The 17,759-nt window shown below is 41.6% G+C and overlaps 1 protein-coding gene across 2 annotated transcripts in view; it reads right to left on the bottom strand.

Moving 5' to 3' along the window:
* The window catches only part of gpatch1 (G patch domain containing 1), a 209,052-nt gene that overhangs the window by 62,211 nt on the left and 129,082 nt on the right, over positions 1-17,759 (bottom strand). For both annotated transcript variants that reach the window (XM_039763611.1, XM_039763613.1), the window contains exons 10-12: positions 7,975-8,179; positions 6,939-7,193; positions 104-282 (exon numbers count right to left, since the gene is read on the bottom strand). In XM_039763611.1, the coding sequence (XP_039619545.1) occupies positions 104-282; positions 6,939-7,193; positions 7,975-8,179 (639 nt within the window). The remainder of the gene's footprint in view (positions 1-103; positions 283-6,938; positions 7,194-7,974; positions 8,180-17,759) is intronic.

Genomic DNA, 17,759 nt, shown 5'->3' with positions numbered 1-17,759 from the left:
TACTTAAGTTTATACAATACCTTACATAATAAATTATTTTATTACAGGGAAATACTATAAATGAAAGATAAATGTTTATTAATGTTATAACCTGCGAACATACCTCATGGTCTGGTACAACATAAACATTTTCTGAGTCATCTTCATGTTTTCCTTGTGTAAACCTAGATGCCAACGTAGAGTTTGAAGGTTTATAAAGCATTGCTGCACGGACAAACTCTTCTCTTTCTCGTCCTCTCTCCCATTCGGTCATCTGACTATCTAAACTTGCTTCCAGGGCATCTTTAATTAAAAAAATAAAGTTAATGTAAACAAGTATTTATCTAATTGGATTTGTTCCAACGACGAAAGGATAGAGAGGATAATTAAACCTAAAAATATGAAACACTATACTGTTTCCTTGAGAATGAAACATATAAAACTACTAAAACTGAAATTAAAACCAAACAATATATTCAATGTAAAAGGAGTGCTCAGCATGCAAAAGTGCCAAGGGCAAGGGCTCCATCTCGGAGGAAGAGAGGAGTGCCGCAACCTGAATGAGAACTAACAATGTCTCCCAAGGTTTCTGACCCTCTCTAACTGCTGGGGGAGCATAACCAGCTAGGGATGGCCAGTGGTTGCCAAACTGTGGGAGAATTTGCCGATTGGGTGAAGAAGTTTGGTTTATTTGAACTTTTCAAAGGTAAATTTACAGAGAACTGGTACAAAACCAGCACAGGTTTATCTACTGGCTACGGGGCAACATCTCGTTCTTCTACACAAAATTCTTCCTTTGAGTGAAGTAAAGCAGTTACATTTTATGGAACATGCTGCCCTTTAAGAGAAACACGACTAATTTTTTTTTTTTTTTTTTAAGTTGTGTGACATGTTCAAAAACTACCATGTTCAACCTATGCCTATGAGAACCTGGTTGTGAAGTGTCACAGAAGAAATGCATGAAATTAAGGTTTAAAAATCAGAGAAGATTTTTTTTTCAGCTTCCATATACAGTATATTTCAGGATTATAATAAAAAGGGGAATTTACTAGTTTTATTCAAGAGCGATTTGTTATCCTGTGTTATGTGTATAGGGGTTAAAGTCAAAACTTAGGACATTCTGCCGATTTAGGTTTGTGTTTTTTGTTATAATACTTCGCTAAATATGATATCAGCATGATTGTACAATCTATTGCTTCTACATTCTAGAGGGATGGTAGTGTATGCATAGAGCAAAACAGAAATTAAAAAGTAACTTGTCAGCTGTAGTCATGCAGACATTTTGCAAGATTAAGCCCTTGCAGAATGGAACTGCATGTTTTGATCACCTACAGCCCTGAGCTTTCAGGACTGGAGGAGCAACAACAAGATTTGTGCCATGAAAACAAAACATAGGTAAATTTCTAGATGTGGTATCATAAATTTAAAAAGTAAAGCTTAGGTTTATCAAGTCCTACATAAGGCAATCTGAGAAAATGTTTATATCAACAGGCTAATTACAGATCAACAAGTCTAATTGGTATTTTAATAGATGTTTACTACTACATTTAATATATATTTGTCAGCCAACAAATAATCTGATGAAATGCAGCTGCTTCTGAAGTTTGTAAGCAATCGTTTGGTTTTTCTCACATCACCTTTAAGCAGTATCTTACATAAGCATTGTCCCCTTCTACTGGGCATGGAATTAAACAGCAAAACTTCAATGATACATTACAATGAGCAAATTCACTACCATATTCATATGAGATGTACAAGGTCTTAGGCCTTGTGACCAAGAATGTCTGCTTACTAAGGAGGTACATTCACAGATGACCTGTTGTTCTGAACAGTGAAACACGGCTAAATCAAAAGATTCACAATCTGCAAGAGTTCACTGTATTATTCTAGAACTTCTCTCAAAGGAAGTACTGAAGATTATCTGAAATCATTTTCTGCAACATGTCCTTGGAAAGAATTGGGGTTCTCAGTTTGGAAGGTCACAAAATAATCTCAAAATCAGGACAATGGTGTTGAGTGTTGAGCATGTGAAAGGCGCTATATTAATAAAATATATTATTATTATACTTGTGATACTTCATTTTAGTGGAGTAGCACAACCCTGATTATCATAGTATCCAATTAAATTGCTTGTAGGTTCAGTGCTGCTTAGGATACTTGTTGAGAATATAACAAATAAATTAATAATTTTAACTTTTAAAGGACATGATGAAAATAATGGAAATCTGAACTTCTCCAACAGATTGATTAAGAAACATAAATGAAAAATAAGTGTAGATAAAATAAACTATTTACTCTATAGAAATAAGCCCTCAGGCTAATACACCAGACAACAAACTCGGATTTAATCTTTGTTCTTAGTAGCAGGGCATGACATTAGTCTGTTTAACACTAGAATTACCAGAGCCTACGGAAAACTCGTAGTTCCGTCCCACCTTAAATCGCTTCTTAAATTCATTCACACTTCTCCGCCAGTGTCTTTTGTCCTCTAAATATGCCGATAAAGACAAGCTGCAAGCACAAGGTTATTCCATCCCCCCCACCGACTTAGAACGTGCACAAACTTCTCCCAGCTCATGCCTTGATTGATTATCTGGGAGTCAAGTGGAGTTTTAGAGTGAAAATAATAGATCGTTATTTGGAACACACACATTTCATGTGTGTTCTGTTTCTACAGTAATCTGTGTAAACACATATTTAAAACAAATGTTTTTCATATTCTAGTAGTAAATGACAAAATGTAGGCATAAACTATATAATGTATGAAGCCTGAAGTCCAAATATCAAAGAAACACTTTCACAAAAGGTACAAATATAACAGAATAAGTGCGCTTTTATTAAAAAATATAACTGCAGGAAAAAAAAGCCGCCTTAGCGTGCGACATTGACACGCATTTACTATTTGTCTCTTATTCAATGCGCGCAAGTACATGCAGGTGGCCAGTTGCTGTGTGTTAAAGCAGGCTGGCGGTGATCAACGCACATTTTAAAAAAAGAAAGAGACAAACATATGTGACGTTTTGAAGAAATCATTTTATGATGCAAATAGTACCAATCAGAAAACACTGTCGCAGTAATGCAATATTATTTGAAAACGAACTGCGTCCTATCAGTTTGAATTTATGCTGGCACTATTACTTATAGTCAGAACAGGTGCTTATTCAGTGCATGCAAGAACATGCAGGGGGCCAGTTACTGTGTGCTACAACATGCTGGCAGTGATCAACGCACATTTTAAAAAAAAAAGAAAGAGACAAACATATGTGACTTTTGAAGAAATCATTTTATGACACGATTTACCTTTATTTATTTATTTATTTACTTACTTCCTACAGCCTAAAGTCACAAATAGTGTGCAGAGGGCATGCTCAAAAAATGTGTAATGCCACAAAAAGTGCCTGCTGACAGTTTAGTACGCAAGCAATGGTACGAGAATGCAGTAAGACTTTTTTTTGGGGCACATACACCGTCCAGATCTAAACACTAGCATGCAGAGTCGCTTGCATTCAACATCGGAGCATTGCTTTCGAATGTTATTTGCCTTTATTTATTTACTTACTTCCTACAGCGTAAAGTCACAAGTAAAATGCAGAGCTTCCCACATACATATACAAAGTACAGTGAAGACAAAAGTGCGATGTGCATTCTTGCTCCGATGTAGAAGGGTCGTCATGATCCGAGTTAACCTCTGTTATAGTGTGTCTATGTGAAAACAGCAGTGTCAAATGCAGGGGGATGTTTGGGCTTGTGAACATGGCTGAGATAATAAAACTGAATAATTAAAAAAAAGCAAAGCTAACCTTTACACGTATCATAAATTACACTGGCTGTTACAGACTGAAATCAAATGTATGTTTTTATTCTAAAGTAGAAAAAATAAGAGCACTTCACCTCTCAAAATGGAGTCATGCGGGATCGAACTCATGACCTTTTGATTCCCAGTTAGTAGCTGATAGTGTTGTGCCACGGAGGCAGTCATAGTAAATATGTTTCAATGTCGCACGCTAAGGCGGCTTTTGTTTACCTGCAGTTATATCTATACTAATAAAAGTCAAAGGACTGACTGACTGACTGACTGATTCACCACTAATTCTCCAACTTCCCGTGTAGGTAGAAGGCTGAAATTTGGCAGGATCATTCCTTACTGCTTACTTCCAATAGTTAAGCAGGTTTCATTTCGAAATTCTACTTGTGACAATCATAACTGAATCCTACTTACGTACATATATACGGCCATAGCCTGCAGCTCGGTCACCGTGTCAGGCGGAGTTGCGTCCCCCATCACCACACCTCCCATGTAGCTGGCTGCCTGCCTATATTGCATCCCCCATACCTTCTTCCCAAGTATTTGAGTGCCTGCCCATATAAGGCCGTCCGTCAGCAGCAATCCAATAGACACGCTGCTGCTAAATATTCGCTGGCAAATCAAAAATACCGGAAATGCCTGTTAAACATCTTAGATTCACGAGTAGCAATTTGGGTGGTGAGATGTCCATCGAGGTGATCACCGTAATATTTATATGTCATTGAAATGTATTATTATCAGGCATGGTTTAGGCACCTATGTAATCAGGAAGGTACCAGAAAAAGGGACTTCAAGGTTACTATTATGGAAGTTAATTTAGAGCACGGATACCTTGAATGTAAGAGTTGTAATAAATAAAGTTCCCCTGCATACTTTAAAAGAAAGTCTCGCCATCAATTCATTTTTCACAATTTGTGAAAACAAGACATGGTGTCAGAATAGAGGACAGTCATGGATTTTGTTGGAGTTCCCTTGCCACGAATTTACTGGGATTCTCTTAACCTGCCGGGAGAATGGAAAAAGTTCCGACAGCACGTGGAGCTGATGTTTTCTGGCCTGCTAAAAGGCAAAGACGAGAGTGAGAAATGCAGCTACCTGCTCCTGTGGACTCGGGGGGGAAAAAGGAAGAGACATTTTTAACACATGAACTCTCACCTAGGAGGAAGCCAAGGTACCGAAATCTTATTATGACCGTTTTGAGGTGTTTGTCATATCCAAGACAAATACGATATTCGCGAGATACAAGTTTTAATGAGAAGACGCAGGGTATAAACGAGAATTTTGATCACTTTGTAACGAAGTTAAAATTGCTGCTGAAGGACTGTGCTGATGCAAACGAAGATGAGATGGTCAGGGATAGAATAGTGTTTGGCGCAAACTCAGTGAAAGTGCGAGAAAAAACTTTAAGTGCTGGGTCTGAGCTAACATTAAATAAAGCCGTGGACATCGCAAGATCGCACGAGATAGCACAAGCACAGCTGAGAACCTTCGATGCATGTACTTCGAGCGGCTCACGTGAACTGACTGTGAACACAGTACGCAGACAACAAGCAAGAGCTCCAAAGAGTGCTGAACAAAAAACGCATTACACAATTGAGAAGGCAGCAAAAGAATATGAAGTGAGTAACGCATACAAGCATATTCATAAGTGCAGCTACTGCGGAAACAAAGCACATGGTGGAAAAAGTCAATGTTCAGCTAAAGGAAGACAGTGTAAAAAATGTGGAAAATTGAACCACTTCGCTAAAGTTTGCAGGACTAGGAAAGGTAAACCCGTGCATGCAGTGTGTGATGTCTCAGATAAAGAGGAAGACAAGCTGTTTATTGATGTAGTAAGAAAGGAACAACCATCTGAAGCTCAACAAGCCTTTGTAAACATATCAATAGGAAAGCAAGGTGTAAAGCTTAAGTTTAAATTAAGTTCATATACACGCTGCCGCTAAATATTCGCAGCCAAATCCACAACTTAATACCGGGAATGCCTGTTAAACATCTTAGATTCACGAGTACCGATTTGGGTAGTGAACACTTCAATGAACGAAACCGGTTATCTTTACAACGGTTGACAAACACGGAATGTAACTTGAACACAACACATACTCCAAATACGAACCTGATTCAAAGAAAAAATGATAATCAAATTCTTGATGACAGCAACACTCATAGCAGTCAAAAAACAATTACATTGACAATCATGTTACGTTATTTATAAAATGTTTCCTTTTCTTTTTCATAACTTCTTTAACACACTACTTCTCCACTGCGAAGCGCAGGTATTTTGCTAGTTTTTGAATAAAAGCGCACTTGTTCCGTTATATTTGTACCTTTTGTGAAAGTATGTCTTTGATATTTGGACTTAAGGCTTCATAGATTATATAGTTTATGCCTACATTTTGTCATTTACTACTAGAATATGAAAAACATTTCTGTTTTAAAAATGTGTTTACAGAGATTACTGTAGAAATGGAACACACATGAAATGCATGTATTCCAAATAACAATCTATTATTTCCACTCTAAATCTACACTTCACTCCCAGATAATCAATCAAGGCATGAGCTGGAAGAAGTTCATGCACGTTCTAAATCTGTGGGGGGACGGAATAGCTGGCTGCTTGCAGAGTGTCTTTATCGGCACATTTAGAGGACAAAAGACTGGTGGAGAGGTGCAAATGGATTTAAGAAGCGATTTAAGTTGGGACGGATCTAAGAGTTTTTTCATAGGCTCTGGTAATTCTAGTGTTAAAGAGATCTGTAATGTCCTTTAAAAGGTCTTAGCTCTCTTAGTAACAAGACATTCTTGGCATTTTTCTGAAAATTTTGAGTTACTTGGTTTCTGCAAGTCTTAGGTTTTAATAAACTTTGGCCTTGTTCAAGTCTGGCAGTTGTGGGACTGCAATACCCAATGTTGTTTTGATTTTCATTCATTTGAAAAGCACTTCGACCAACAAACAATGATTAATTATTTAGATACTTATACTAAAAATATATAAGATATATTTATAATAATGTATCATAACCATATCAAACAGGTAAAAAACAAATGGTGTTGAGACATTAATGCTATGAAAATTCATCTTCTAAATATAAAGGTATTTTAAAAAACAAATACATGTTATAAAGTTATTGAGACATTTACTTCATTTTACTATTACCTGATCTACCCTGCTTTAATTTTGAAATGTATTTCTCATATCTTGCTTGTTTTTCAGGGATTTTCTCAAATGGTTTAAAGGTGCCTATTTCATTTCCACATATATTCTGCCAGGCCCTTAGAGCTTCATCGGTAGATACAGTCTGAATGCAGCTTGGTAGACTCTGGGACAATTGCTTCTGTTCTACTGCTTGCTTAACTTCTTTTATTCGTTTTTTAGCTTCATTAGAAAGTAGATCAAATACAGAGGATGGGCCTATTTAAATCAAAGAAAAACAATAATTAGAACTGAAATAACATGCTTTATAGATGCAAATTACTTCTCATATTTTAGTGAACAATGACGATATTTCACACTGGCATGGTACTTTCATACTGAGTAAAGCTTTATGCATCCACTAATAACCTAACACCTAAAATGTTTCTAATAGCTGATCAAGGCATACAGATTAAATGTGATAAATTTCAGCAAACATATTAATTGATTTAAAACTTAAAAGTGCAGGTGAAGAGATTTTGTATTTGCATATGCATACTTTCTTGTAATAACTAAAATAACCCCTTCTGTGTCATGTGACAAGTTAGTAAATTACGTCAATATTATAAAAATGGAAAATATACAGATCAGGTCCTCATGTTGAATAAGAAATGGGTATAAAAAATTTCAAAGAAAACATAACCCCTCACAGAGCCTGTCTTATATTCTTGATATACAACAACTGATGGGGTGGAAAAATGGCTTAGGAGTAAGTACAGCAACCTCCAAGGGTATTAACATTGTGGCTTATAAACTGTATGTGTAATATGCATGCACTTCCTGTGTTCAAGTACATCAATAGGTTTCCGTCCACAACACAAAGCTGGGCAGATTAGGCTTCCTGAACACACTAAACTGGTCTGGTATGGATATCTTTGTTCTACCTCCAGTAAACTCAATTCCCGAAAAGTTTTTGTTCTAGCCTTGCAGGCAATACAGTGGGATTATCGATTTCAAAACACAAATTAAATAATTTAAACCCAAGTTGCAGCAACTGTACCTGGTAGAGTGGGTTCTTCAATTAGATTTCTCCTCAAGACTGCATTCATCTGATGTCTGCTATTTTGAAGAGCAGCCCGTTCCATTTGTCTGCATGAAGTCATTAGATCTGATGACTTTTGATAACTGGTGTTGCTTGTGGACATTACAGGATGGCAATAATGAACTGGTTTATAATCCCTGGGTAGCTCAGGAGGTAGGTAGATCTTAAAAGAGAATTAACAAAATGCAAATTTAATTTAACGTCTTTTCTCCAACAAAAAACACCTTATATAAAGCTCCCTTCTGTAGTAAATACTAACTCAATATATATAATTCAATTAACATAATATATTAATATATATAATTCAATCTATATACATCAGACTTCCAATATGACTCGGAGTCCTGCCACGTGCAAAAGTTCGCTGATGACACTGCTATTGTGGGCTGCATCAGGTGTGGGCAGGAGGAGGAGTACAGAAAGTTAATCAAAGACTTTGTTAAATGGTGCGACTCAAACCACTTACACCTTAACACCAACAAGACCAAGGAGCTGGTGGTGGATTTTAGGAGGCCTAGGCCCCTCATGGACCCTGTGATCATCAGAGGTGACTGTGTGCAGACCTTTAAATATCTGGGAGTGCAGCTGGATGACAAATTGGACTGGACTGCCAATACTGATGCTCTATGTAAGAAAGGTCAGAGCAGACTATACTTTCTGAGAAGGTTGGCATCCTTCAACATCTGCAGTAAGATGCTGCAGATGTTCTACCAGACGGTTGTGGCGAGTGCCCTCTTCTATGCGGTGGTGTGCTGGGGTGGCAGCATAAAGATGAAAGACGCCTCACGCCTGGACAAACTTGTTAAGAAGGCAGGCTCTATTGTAGGAGTAAAGTTGGACAGTTTAACATCTGTGGCAGAGAGACGGGCACTAAGCAAACTCCTGTCAATCATGAATAATCCACTGCATCCACTTAACAGTGTCATTTACAGGCAGAGGAGTAGCTTCAGTGACAGACTTTGGTCACTGTCTTGCTCCACTGACAGACTAAAGAGATCGTTCCTTCCCCACACTATGCGACTCTTCAATTCCACCCAGGGGAGTAAATGCTAACATTAATTTTATTTAATTTTTTTCATTTTTATTACTATTTAATTTAATATTGTTTCTTTGTATCAGTATACTGCTGCTGGATTATGTGAATTTCCCCTTGGGATTAATAAAGTATCTATCTATCTATCTATCTATCTATCTATCTCAAAGCACTGGGTAGATATATTCTTCAACTGTTTATCTTTAACATAGTCAGCTTAGGTGATCCGCTCAGGGTAATGCACTTGGTAAAAGATGGAAAAGGAACCATCAGCCTCATGGTTTATAGTCTACTTTCCTAAACACTATGCCATATTAGCTCTATATACTGTATTAATATACTGCTTTTACTATTTTTAAATGATAATCTGTGTATTCAAAAAGTTAAATTACAAAAAAAAAGTGAAAAAAAATTACATATAAATAGCTTTAATGTGTGCCAATGTTCTAGTTTAAGAACTCATAGGTGATATTCAGACTACTAATTTCAAAATGTTTAATTTCAATTTGCCGAAACTGAAAAGATTCAACTCCTTCAGTACACCTTCATAGCTCTCCCTCCTGAAATAAGTTGTGTGGCTCTTACTTAAACTTGTTCTAGTGCTGTAATACAGAAGATAAAAAGCTGCACACAAATATATTAAACTAGCTATGTTGCATGGCAAATACAAAACTGAAACTGGCAACACAGAACAGGGGGACTGGAGAGACACACACACGGTTGTGTTTTATTATATAGTAGATCAAGAATCTTATTGCCTTTCTCATCTCTGAATCCTGAGGTGAGTCTTGGTACAAGTTATGAGTGGCTGTATCACCTACAGGGTCTTATTAGCTGACCCTCATGGTATTCTGATGCAACTATCATTATTTGTGGTTAGACTAGGACAGCTTTATCCCATGACTAACAGCTTTTCATTAGACTGAAAAAAATACAATGCAGCATATTCAAAGATATTCCGTTTTTTGTAATTACTATTTCAACATTTTGTGCTTTTACTAACATTTTAACTGAAGGAAACAGAGGCCAGTCCAGTAATGGTAGCAAAGTGAAACCTTGTTTTGGATTAAGCAAGATGGGGACTGTTACGTACTATAAAGTATGTATGTTACAGTTTATTTGCAATGTATGTATCAGGTGCTGAGCTTTTATGTGGAAGTGTATTTTATAATAAAACTAGCAGAATACCCGCGCTTCGCAGCGGAAAAGTAGTGTTTTAAAGAAGGTACGAAAAAGAAAAGGAAAAATGTTAAAAATAACGTAACATGATTGTTAATGTAAGTGTTTTGTCATTGATATGAGTGTTGTTCTCATATCTATCTATATATCTCTATCTTTATATCTCTATATATATATATATATATATCTCTATATATCTCTATATATATATATATCTATATATCTCTATATCTCCACTCGTATGCGTGTGTTCATAATCCGAGCTGAGGACCTGATAATCATTATCGCAAAGAAAGTGTGAATCGCCTTAATATTATTTTGCCGTGGTGTAGAAAAGGGTCCGTGTTTGCACTTGTCTGGGCTATAGCTCAGGGGGCGGATGAAAAAAATTAAAAGTGCTCACTTTGACTTAAGGCAGAAGCGCAGTCAGCGTCTCAAAGGCCGGCACAGCTATGCACGCGCTCTTGGCTGCTCGACTTTTGCTGGGAAGGAGACCACAGTTTTTGCAGACACGTTCATGATATCAAAAGTCTCAGCGCTATTTGGAGGTCATTCATATATTATATATATAGCAAAATACCCACAGCGGAGAAGTAGTGTGTTAAAGAAGTAATGAAAAAGAAAAGGAAACATTTTAATAATAACGTAACATGATTGACATTGTCATGAGTGTTGCTATCATATACTGTATATTCCTGCCTAAATAAGTCACCCTCGCTTCGCGCTTACTTTTTTACCGTTCATTTAATCATGGCTAGTGACGGAAAAATTATAAAATGGAAGGAGGATGGCTTTACCAAAACAATTATTGATGGCTTAATCGATTATTCATAAAGCTTGAATTGGTGATCTGTTTTTCTGTGTTAACCTCATATTTTTCATACTTCTTCTCAAACTAAGGTGGTGCGAGGGTAAAATGAATCGGGATGCGCTTGATCAATGTAATCGGTGTACAAGGAAATCATGCATTGACAAAAGCTCCCCTTTGCTTGTAACGCAAAGTGTGATTAAATGCATTATTTTTCAACGCGTTATGGAGCACATGCATCGAAGCTTCTCAGCTGTGCTTGTGCTAAGAAAAGGAAAGATTTTAAAAATAGCGTAACACGCTTGTCAATGTGACCTTTTTTAAGTAGTGCCTGGAGGATTCAGTGTGTTGAAACTCTAGAGACAGCGTGTGTATTAACTTGAGGTAAATGGGAGGGGAGATGATGACGTGACTCCCCCACCCGCCTTAACTGTCAATCCCCCACAAACACAGTCTCTCGAATTTGCATAAGCACCCCTTCACCTACAATTTTAACTTAGTTACAAAGTGATCAAAACTCGCTTATATCCTGTGTCCTCTCATTAAACTTGTATCCCGCATTACCTGTGGGCATGTGAAACGCCAGCGGTAGCCTGTCTATGAACTTAAAGTTTAGGTTTACACCTTGCTTTCTTTCCGAGGTAGCAGCACTCATGAATATGGTAGTATATGCCACTCGCTCGCTTCTTATTGTTTCGCTGCCTTCTCAATTATATAATGCATGTTTTCTTAAGCGCTTTTGTAGGTCTTCCTGGTTTTCTACGCATTGCGTTGACAGTCAGTTCACGTGATTACGTGGGAGGCGGATGATGTCACACAAACTCCGCCCCTACGCCTTTGCAGCTCTACTCCATTACAGTTAATGGAGAAAAATACCTTCCAGTTATGACCATTCGTAGAATTTCGAAATGAAACCTGTCCAACTTTTGTAAGTAAGCTGTAAGGAATGAGCCTGCCAAATTTCAGCCTCCTACCTACACGGGAAGTTGGAGAATTAGTGATGAGTGAGTGAGTGAGTGAGTGAGGGCTTTGCCTTTTATTAGTATAGATGAACTGAATTTTGCTTTGTATATGTGTAGCATGCATATTCTCTCCATGTCTGTTTTTTTTTTTCTTTTAGGTACTCCAATTTTTTTTTAACACATCAAAGACATGCTAATTAGTCTAACTGGTGATACTTAATTGAGTGATTTTGGGTGTTGGAGTAAGTAAGTGAACCGTGCAATGAACTATCAGCACACCCATTGATGGTTTCTGCCTTGTTCCTAATAATGCTGATACTCACCAGCCTTTTAACAACCCACTATTTAAACAAACATGTTTGATGATATAATTTTACTGTTATGAACTTATAAATTGACTTAAATCTCTTGACAGTGCAAACAGACAGAGAATGAGAAATCATGAAACAATGATTGCTCTTATATTACACTAGCCAAAGTCATGATTTTTATTTATTTATTTATGTTTTAAAATGGTGGACCTATTGTTATTGCTAGTTGTCCCAACCATCATCCACATTGCCTCTCTATAAATGTCTCAGCTCTCACGAGTCAAGAATTTGCTGTTTTTGGGTTCAGCTGGATTCCAGAATTGTGGTAACCTCTTGCAGGACTGTAATTATGAACACTGTAATGTCCAACTTTTCATCAGTGTTCAAGCTGGACAGTTCATAGTACTTAAAATTATAAAGAACAACCTAAAAAGCAGGCTGTGCTTCACTTCCAGTATTGATTAAGCATCACCAAGCACCACTCTGCAAAGGCACACGATACTCCTTTTTATATTATAGTAGGTAGAAGCAGCATGTGCAGTTGCTCAGGTACAGTAAGTAATGTTAAGCTGTGGTCATTTTGTCTGTTCAGATGTTTCACTTGTGCATCAATTTTAGGTCACATTTTTTGTCATGCTTTAAATCGGGCTTAATTTAAAACCTATATATATATGTTTGGTCTCATTCTTTTCAGAATTTATCAAACTTTAACATGATGTTGCTAGATTTTCAGATTCTTATTCGGTTTCTAAATTATAAACTAAAAAATATCAAGAACTCATGTCCCGAGAGACAAGAATTTGTGCCAAGAGATTTAACCATGCCTGAAGCAGGAAATAAAAGATTAAGAGTAGATGACAAATACAGCTGCTGTACAGGCTTTTAAATGTTCAAAGTGCTGCGTGAGATACAGCAGCAGCAATCCAGCAGCTGATCGAGCAAAAAGGAGGTAAAAAAAAACCTATTTATTTCCCATTGTGTCACCGTTTAAGAGGGGTTTTCGGAGGAGCGACTGTGTCTCCTAGGGGTGCGTTCTGCCCCCCCTCTTCACAACAGTGGCGGAATGCGAAGTGGCTGGTGTGTAGTGCAGGCCATGGGGGGTTGGTGAGTGAAGCAAGTAGGAGGTAAAACCCCTAGTGTGTGTCTGTGTGTGTGTATATATATATTGTCACACACGCGCGCATGGGAGGCAGCTAAAGGGCTCGAGTGAAGGCAGTTCTGAGCCATGCCGGGATGTGGCAGAGTGCACTAACTCTCTTTCTCACTTCCCTGTAGACCTAACCCGGGAGGTTCCACCTGTCTCTCTGGACGTCACTTCTGGGACCGAGCCAATGGAGACAGACCTTGCCAGCTCCGGCCCCCCTGATGTCACATCCGGGACTAAACCAATGAAAGATGAACACGTGCCCAATCCTTATGACCTCACTTCCTGCCTCCCCCTTTAAAAGCCTTCCCTTTTCCCTTCTCTGACAGTCTTGTTTTGGACTCTGTTGTAAGCACTTCAGTGCTGGTATTTGGAAAAAGAAAACGACTTTGCAGCCAGGATACCTAATTACATGGGTGGCTGCCCCAAACCTTTTCTGTCTTTGTCTCGCTTTTGTGACAGTGGCGTAGTCGGCAGGATGGAGAAGTCCCAGAAGAGAAGGGGACAGGACCTGCAAAACACCCAGGTGGGAGCGCATCGGGCCGAGTATTCAGGCGGGAGGGTGCCCGTGGTTCGGCGAGACCGGTGCGGGCTCCGCTTCCAGCACGCAGAACTAGGCCATCTAGAGAGGCCAGGGAGTGTGCGGGTGGGGCTCACCGAATTGGGCTGCCCTGGAGGGGGGAGACGAGAGGGACTCAGTATGCTCTCTTGGGGGAGAGTGCCTGCCCCCCAGTGAAACCACAGCCCCATTTACCACCTAGGGGTGCCCCAGACTGGCAGGTGAGTAAAATAACAAAGTGGAGGTTGGACCCTGAGAGGCCGACCAGTAAACAAGCCTGGTCCTTATGGGCAAAGGTATGGCAGTGGCTACGGCCCTTGGAAAACAAGCCCTACCAGGTAATTGAGCAGGTAGCTCTATCTGCTCCTGAAAGCACTTCCCCAGGGCTTCCCCCAGCCGGTCTGGGGCGAGCAGTTTACGAACATGTCAGGGCTCATAGAGCTTCTGGAAACACAGAGGGCGGCCTCACACTCTGGGAGAGCAGAACCGTCCTTCTGTCAAACTCAGCCGGGGTACGTCCCAAGACCTAGCCCCTCCCTGTACAGCCCGGAGCTTGTATCGGGTCCGGCGCCTGGCACGCAAACCGCTTGGAGCGAGGAGGAATGCAGGTGGAGGGGGAGGAGGGCTTGGTGTGCTCTGACAAACCCGTTGACGGTCCCGCATACAGACGTGGTGATCGTTAACGGGTTTAAAACTTCCGCTTCGATTCCGCAGCAACATTTCCATTGTTGCCCGCCGTTTTGTGCTACCGCGACAATGGCTAAAATTCAAGACCAGTATAACCTGTGTCCACGGGGAAACCCGCTGGTACAGGACCGCCGCTTGTGTCATTAGCTACGGAGGGTCAGTCCAGAAAGTAACCGTGGCAATCCTTCCTGATCCTCCACACCCGTGATACTAGGGCGGACTGGTCTAAAATTAAAAGCGGTGAGACACATACCACTACCGGGGTTAAGTTGGGCCTCGTTATGGACGGAGATGAACCGCCTCAAGCTGCCTCCACGCCGTGTAATCAGCCGGCAGAGAGATGAAGCAGCCGCCCTGGCTGACGTGGCAACTCCCGGCCGCCGCAGGCTGACACGCCATCCACCAACGCCGCGCGGAGCGGGAGGAAACCACGCCCATTGAGGTCGGCGCTGACCCTCTCTCCGTGTTGCGGTTTCAATTTAAACAGACGCCGGCTTCTTTCAGAAGGGAGCAATGGAATGACGACTCCCTGAAGTTTGTAAAAAATGCAGTGGTCCTTGTCAATGGCCAGCGACTAGTCAGTCGATGCCACAGGGCCCCTACTTTGTGCTAGATAATGACCTCCTTTACCGTGTAGCAATGCATGACGGGCAGGAGACGAGGCTGCTGCTAGTGCCGCACCTTCCGCGCAGGTCTGCGAAGCTAGCACACGCCCACCTCCTAGGTGGCCACCTGGGCACCAAAACTCTGGAGCGGATCAAGCCCGGTTTTACTGGCCAGGAATTAATGAGGAGGTTCGCCGCTTTGGCGCTTCCTGCCCGGAGTGTCAACTGCGACAGATTCCTAGGAGGGACCGTGCTCCTCTTGTTCCTATTCCATTGATTGACGCCCCTTCCACAGAATCGGGTCGACCTTGTGGGACCTCTAGAGCCCTCAGCCCGAGGACACAAGTACATTTTAGTCCTCGTGGATTATGCTACACGATACCCGAAGCTGTTCCGCTGCGCTCAGCTACCTCTAAAGCCATCGCGGGGAATTACTAGGGTATTCGCGTGGGGATCCCCAAAGAAGTCTTGACAGACCAGGGGACCCCTTCACCTCGGAGACGCTCAAGGAGACTGCCAGATTACTGAAAATAAAGCATTTAAAACCTCGTGTATCATCCTCAAACCGACGGATTAGTAGAGAGGTTTAATCAAACTCTCAAGCAAATGCTGCGTAAGGTGGTCAGCGAGGATGGAAGGAACTGGGATCAGCTCCTCCCCTCGCCCTTTTGCCTATCGGAAGTCCCACAAGCCTCCACGGGTTCTCCCCTTTGAACTACTGTATGGGCGACAACCTCGGGCATATTGGATATTTTGAAAGAAGGCTGGGAAGAAGAGGCTCTTCCCACCACAAACATACTGGAGTATATCGCGCAGTTACGCGATAGATTTGGAAAGATTCGCCTGTCCTTAAAAGTCACATGGAGGAGGCTCAAGCAGCACAGGTTCGCTACTACAACCCGCACGCCTCTTCGGGAGTTCCACCCGAGATCGGGTCATGGTCCTAGTGCCTACCTCCCACTCTAAGTTGCTTGCCCACTGGCAGGGCCCCTACGGTTAAGGAGAGGAAGGGACTGGTCGACTATTTGGTGAGTCAACCCAATCGCCGGCCAAAGGAGCGGTTTATCATGTGAACCTGCTGAAACCGTGGAAGGACAGGGACCCCGATCCCTCCTCCGCCAGCCCCGTCACTCTTCGCTCACACACACGACCTTAACTTTGGCACAGACTTGAGACCCAGGCAACGGCAGGAGCTGGGAAACAGTTATCCGGACCGCTCGAGAGGTAGTCAGTGAACACCCGGAAGGACCTCTCTGATTGAGCACAACATTGTGACAGAGCCCGGGTTGTTGTCCGAGAACGCCTGCACCGCCTTCCCGAGGCAAAAAGGCTGAAGTGGAGCTTGAGATCGCGCATGCTGGAACTAGGTGTAATTGAGGAAAGTTATAGTCCCTGGTCCAGCCCCATTGTGCTCGCCGGTAAGCCTGACGGAGTTGGAGGTTCTGCAATGACTTCCGCCGGCTTAACCAAGTCTCCCAATTTGATGCCTATCCAATGCCACGCTGGGACGACCTCCTCGAGAGGCTTGGACAGGCTCAATACCTGACCACACTTGACATGACAAAAGGGTACTGGCAGGTTCCTTTAACGGACTCCGCGAAGGAAAAAACCGCGTTTAGTACCCCTAGCGGACACTGGCAGTATCGTGTCCTTCCATTTGGGTTACACGGGCTCCAGCAACCTTTCAGCGCCTGGTGGACAAAGTGCTTCGCCTCATAACTCATACAGTGCTGCCTACCTAGATGACGTGGTCATCTATTCCAGCACATGGAAGGAACACCTACAGCATGTCCAAGCGGTATTACGGACACTTGGTGAGGCGGGCTCGGATTAATCCCAAGAAATGTTTCTTTGGATTAAGCGAGGCCAAATATTTAGGCTACCTGGTGGGTCGGGTACCGTAAGGCCACAGTGCTCCAAAATTGATGCCATTCTGAAATGGCCCCGCCCAAAACCAAGCGGCAGGTCCAAGCCTTTCGGTTAGCCGGTACTACCGCCGGTTTGTACCCCGGTTTTCGAAGAAAGCGGCGCCCTTGACCGATTTAACAAAGAAGAGGGCCCCGAACATTGTGGTATGGACTGCAAAACAGACACTGCATTTGGTGACTTGAAGAAGGCCCTTACGTCCACACCTATTTTGATGGCACCTAACTTTTCTTTGCCTTTCATCCTCCAGACGGACGCCGACACAGGCCTGGGAGCCGTGCTGAGCCAAAGTGTCGATGGTGTCAACACCCCGCATGTTCCTGAGCCGAAACTGTTGGACCGGGAGACCAGGTATGCGCGGTGGAGAGGGAGGCTCTGGCGATTAAATGGGCGATCACTCAGCTGAGGTACTACCTGTTGGGCGTGAGTTCACCCTTGTCACGGACCATGCACCTCTACAGTGGATGGCCCTGCACAAGGAGTCGAATCCGCTGGTCACCCGGTGGTTTCTTGACCTGCAGCCGCATAA

Source organism: Polypterus senegalus, chromosome 9, assembly GCF_016835505.1.
Source record: "Polypterus senegalus isolate Bchr_013 chromosome 9, ASM1683550v1, whole genome shotgun sequence".
Lineage (NCBI taxonomy): Eukaryota > Metazoa > Chordata > Cladistia > Polypteriformes > Polypteridae > Polypterus > Polypterus senegalus.
Note: the sequence above shows the minus strand (reverse complement) of the source record. Positions and strands in the feature narration are given on the sequence as shown.